The sequence below is a fragment of the Oryza brachyantha genome, chromosome 5 (genome assembly GCF_000231095.2).
Source record: "Oryza brachyantha chromosome 5, ObraRS2, whole genome shotgun sequence".
NCBI classification, from domain to species: Eukaryota; Viridiplantae; Streptophyta; class Magnoliopsida; order Poales; family Poaceae; genus Oryza; species Oryza brachyantha.
In genome coordinates this window covers 20,233,012-20,238,069 of record NC_023167.2, presented here as the reverse complement: position 1 = coordinate 20,238,069, position 5,058 = coordinate 20,233,012, and the positions used below count along the sequence as shown (strand labels likewise).

General features: G+C 48.5%; 1 protein-coding gene across 1 annotated transcript; it reads right to left on the bottom strand.

The window, feature by feature from the left end:
• Nucleotides 1-1,329: 1,329 nt before the first annotated feature.
• On the bottom strand, nt 1,330-2,195 carry LOC121054497 (the record flags this gene model as incomplete). Its single annotated transcript, XM_040524405.1, has 3 exons — nt 2,010-2,195; nt 1,524-1,913; nt 1,330-1,450 (listed from the first exon to the last, which is right to left on the bottom strand). Coding segments are annotated over exons 1-3 (697 nt in total), but the record flags the coding sequence as incomplete, so codon positions are not given.
• Nucleotides 2,196-5,058: the final 2,863 nt, after the last annotated feature.

Below are 5,058 nucleotides of genomic sequence, written 5' to 3'. Positions count from 1 at the left end.
GATTACAATTCGCTCTACCCTGCAGCCTTCTATGAGGAAGCACAAGAATCCACTATTAATCTTACCTATTCCCTTGCGGAGGTTAGGCACCAACCTTCACAACTTGCTCCCGGGCGATCCACACGAATCGGAGGCTCGCGAGCGACGCCGATCCGTCTAGGAGATCAATCTCCAAGAGTAATAGGCCACCATGACTCCACATGCATCCATCAACGCCCGAGAATGAACACTCTATCACTCACTAACCTTAACACTCTCTCTAAGACATGATCCAACGATTAATCTCTCTAGGAGGTGTATTGGGTTAGTGGGGAGGCTTGAGAGGTGCTAAACTTGCCCTAGCCACCAGAAAACTCGAACAGAAAGCCTCTCCAATGGCTAGATCTCAAGAGCCCCTTTTATAGGCTGTTAGACGTCACTTAGCCGTTGGAAAAGAAACCTAACCGGACCGTCCGGCCGACACTTAACTTACTCACTCAGAGCAGGGGCCGGACCAAGGTCCGGACCGTCCGGCTTGAGGCCGGACTGTCCACACACTCGACTTGAGCAGGGGCTGGACCAAGGACCGGACCGTCCTGTCCCTGCTTCGGGAAAACAGCATAGGCTACAACTGGACCTAAACTTACTCCACTCAGCTTAGGCTTACTCCAGGATGCATGCAGAGATTCCAGTGACCCCTCTTAGTAGTACGGAGTTCCTACGACTCAAAAAGAAAAAATAAAATACGCCTTCGAGCGTCTTCGTCTTCATAGAGCCGTCGCTTCGGGTCACACATGCTCTAAGTTTGATCAAGTAATCCTTCAATCAAAATGATCTCTCATCTTCTCTGCAATCCCAACTCATTAGCGTACACATGCTTGGCTAGCATTGTCATTAATCATCCAAAACTTCGTTTAGGGGCTAGATGCACTTTCAATCTCCCCTTTTTGGTGATTGATGACAATACTAGTCAACGCATGACAATAAAACATCATACATGCAGAGATGTAATAAATCTAGCTCCCCCTATATGTGTGCTACCTTCAATAAGCAATTATGCATAAAACTTGAATTTTTCTAACGCAAGGCATACGAGTTCATGCAACGAACACTCAACACATAGCAAGGAAATTAAATGCGAGCTAGCCTACAGTCAATACATCCCAGCAACACAAAAGTTCAGAACACAGGATAAAAGAAGGGTCGGACTGTCCGGCTTCAGTGCGGACGGTCCGGCCGACACAGACTCAGAATCATTTTGACCCCCTCTCAATTCTGCAACTTCTTTCCCTTTGGCATCAATACACCAGAAAAGGGAGCAGGCATGGGAATGAGATGGTCAATCCTCACCTGATGGGACAATCTCAGTGGCGCCAGAGGCGATGCTCGCAGTGTCATCCTCTGTCTGAATCCCATCACTCTCAGTGGCCTCCGCCTCTGCAGATACTTCTGGCTGAGCTGTTTCTTTCATCTGAGGTGCACCAAACACAAACTCCTGCTCAGTAGAGTGGCCAACTGAAACCTGAGGCTCTGGGGCCGCCTACTCTGGCAGCTGTTCTGCCTGCTTCTGGCTCCCCCTCAGCCTGTGCGTCTCCCTCCTCATCGTCTGCTGCCTCGCCATCATCAGACTCGGCCTCCTCTGGGGACTCCGCTGCAGGCACCTCGGACTCCTCGTCGTCCTCCTCAACGTACTCCTCCTCCTCGGTGTCGACATCACTATCAATAGGAGCAGGGCAAGAAGAGGATGCGCCGACGTCACGGACGATGGTACGGGCAGCCTCATAGGCAGCAAAGGGATCCTCGTAGACCTCATCCTCGGACTCAGAGGGAATCTTATGCCCAGACTCACGTGGAAGCTGATTGATCTTTCTTTCGTTGGATTTTACTTTCACTGTTGTCTTCTTGCATATCTCAAAGATAGCAGAGAGCACTTTCTTGAAAGGAGAAAGCGATCCTGAAGATGGGCGCTCAGGAATCTACGAAGTGGAGGGGCGAGCTGAGGCACTGGACTTTCCTTTCGCTTTGCTGACTTTAGGGAGAATGGGCTTGTAACTGCGGTGAGCACAGTCAGCTACAAAACGTAGACCAGTGACTGTCTCAATCATCAGATGTAGGTATGGAGCATATGCAAGTCCACGGGAGGCATCCAGGATGATCTGCTGCAGCTCATACCAGATATACTTCATGATGCTGAAAGGAGGCGCATTCTCCCTCATGCACAACAGCAAGGTATGGTGCCTAGAGGTAAGGGTTGTCTTGTCGCCGCTCTTAGGTGAACAGTAGTCTTCAAAAGCTTGAGTAACAGATCGTAATGAGGAAGGAGTCTCTTGGTCGAGCCAAGTGCCCCTGCCGGCATCCGGTCTGCATACAAGGTGCGAGCCACCTCTGAAGACATTGGGGACTCTGCGTGTATGCTGGGCTTGTTCAGATCGAGTACATCAAGTCCCAAGATGGAGGCAAATTGTGACATGGTCATAGTATACTCTTCCCCTTTAGTCAGCCACCGCATCTGCTGTTCTGTCTCATCCTCCGTCTCCTCAAAAAATACAGTCACAAAGAACTATCCAATCAGCTCCTCATTCCAATCCTTCTCCAAACACATGATGCCACCGACATCCTTGTCGATGCACATCTTGATCACTTGCTTAGCTACCAGATTAGTAGAAGCCTGCAAGTAGTCCCAATCCACCCATTTCATCTCTGTGAGGGAATTGGTCCTGCCGAGGAATACTGAGTTGTACCAATCCACTTGCACCTGGGTCTTGAAATGGTAATCTGCTTCACACAAGTACTGCTGTTCTAGAGCCTTCAAATGATCAACTCTGGTTTTTCCCATGTACCTCATGTAGTCAATGCTCTTCCTTGGAGTCTCAAACTGGTTACAGTGCATCACAACCCTTCTTTTCCGTAGCTCAAGGGGGCGGCCGCTCGACTCACGACGGGAAGGTCGAGAGGAGCTACCACCAACTGGTTCCTTCCCCTTATGCTTCTTGGATTTCTTGGACTTTTTAGCTTCTTGGCTTTCTTGCTCTTGGCAGGAGGGGATGAGGGGGAGACAGGTGAAGCGGTCTCTCGACCTGTCTGACTACGAGTGCGGGGATGCGGAGAAGACTCAATCACAATCCTGATGGAGCGCTTACGGATAGCAGCTCGCTTGCCTCCCCCTTTGGTTGCCACCTTCTTTCCTTTTGTCATTTTCCCTCTTGGCAACTCAATAGGAGAGGAATCCTCATTGTTTGTTTCTGTAGATAGCTCCTGACGAGCCTTCTGACGCTTTTCTGAAGTCATGACTGAGGACAAAAAGTGCAAGAATCAAGAAGCATGAAAGAATTGAAGTATGGTGGAAGGTGGAGCCAAAGAATTAAACGGACTGGTAGTGGGTCGGACAGTCCGGACAAGCACACAACAGTCCGGTCGGAGCTCACTGTCTGGCCAGAGAAACTGAGCTGGACCGTCCGGCCAGGGACTGGACCGTCTGGTCCAAGTGCTCTGCCAGACCGAGAGGGCCGGCCGAACCGTCCGGTCTTGAACACCGGACTGTCCGGGCAAGAACAGGTGGTTGAGTATGTGATTTTGGCCAGTAGATCGGTAAACTAGACATCTAACGAAGTGGTTTTTTATGGTTGAAAGTTGTTAGAACCTAACAGATTTAGAGATCGGGCTAAAGGTGAAAACCCTAGAAAGAGATTAAAACCAATACCTGGAGTTGGGGAATGTCGATTCCGCGTTTGGGGGCGAGTTCCTCAGCACCAATGCAGCGAAAAACGTGGAATCCGAAGCCTTTTCAACGGTGCAAACCCGAAATCGCCTCTATGTGGGTGAGAGGGAGTTAGGGTTTGAGGGAGAGAGGAAATGAGAGATATTTCCTCTCTCTGCTCGGCCTGGGGGCAGATAAGGAAGTCACCGGCCGGACCGTCTGGATGGGACTTTGCGACGCAGGCCGAGTGGGCTGGCCGGACAGTCCGGCTGGGGACGGACTGTCCGGTCCAGACTGGACTTTGGTGGAAGTAAAAGAGGCTGAAGCAAAACTGACTCTAAGAAGATTTGGCTATTCAACTTGAGAATCAGATCAAACAATCGGTACAAAACTATGATTCTCAAGTCAACGACCATTTTCGCAATCTAGAAATCATGTTTTCGCAAAGCACTCAACAATTTTCGTAACCAAGTTTGAAAAAAAAGAATTTTGAAATTTTGTTTGGGAATGTTTGAGCCTTACTCCTGGTATTTAAGACCAATTCTATTTAATAATTGACCTCTAGAAATACGAAGACTCATGTTGTTCTAGCATGTGTATGAAATTGACTTAACTATTTGAGAAGTCAAGCCGTTTTTCATGCAATGTTGCGAGAATCCAAGATATTTAGTTCATTTCTCAACTCACAAAACCTTTTCTCATCTAAGGGCTTGGTGAAGATGTCGGCTAGTTGGTGTTCGGTTCTCACTTGGGTTATGAAAATGTCTCCTTTGGTTTCATGGTCCCTCAAGAAACGGTGTCGTATATCGATATGTTTGGTTCTTCAGTGTTGGACTGGGTTGTTGGCTATTTTGATAGCACTCTCATTGTCACAAAGGAGGGGGATCCTAGTCATGGTGTATCCAAAATCTTGGAGATTTTGTTTCATCCAAAAGAGTTGGGCACAACACGCACCGGCGGCTATGTATTCGGCTTCGGCGGTGGATAAGGCGATGGAATTTTGTATCTTGGATGACCATGAGACTAGAGACCGCCCAAGGAATTGACAAGTCCCTGTGGTACTTTTTCTATCAACCTTACACCCGGCATAATTTGAGTCGGAGTAGCCCACTAGCTCAAAATTGCATCCTTTCGGATACCAAAGCCCTAGGTTTGGAGTGTGAACCAAATACCTCAAGATTCTCTTAACGGCCACTAAATGACATTCTTTTGGAGCAGCTTGAAAGCAAGCACACATGCATACACTAAGCATTATGTCGGGCCTAGATGCCCAAAGATAAAGGAGGGAGCCGATGATTGAGCGATATACCTTGATATCTACCTCCTTACCATTAACATCAAGGTCGTGGTGTCCATTTATCGGCATTGGCATCTTGATGGGC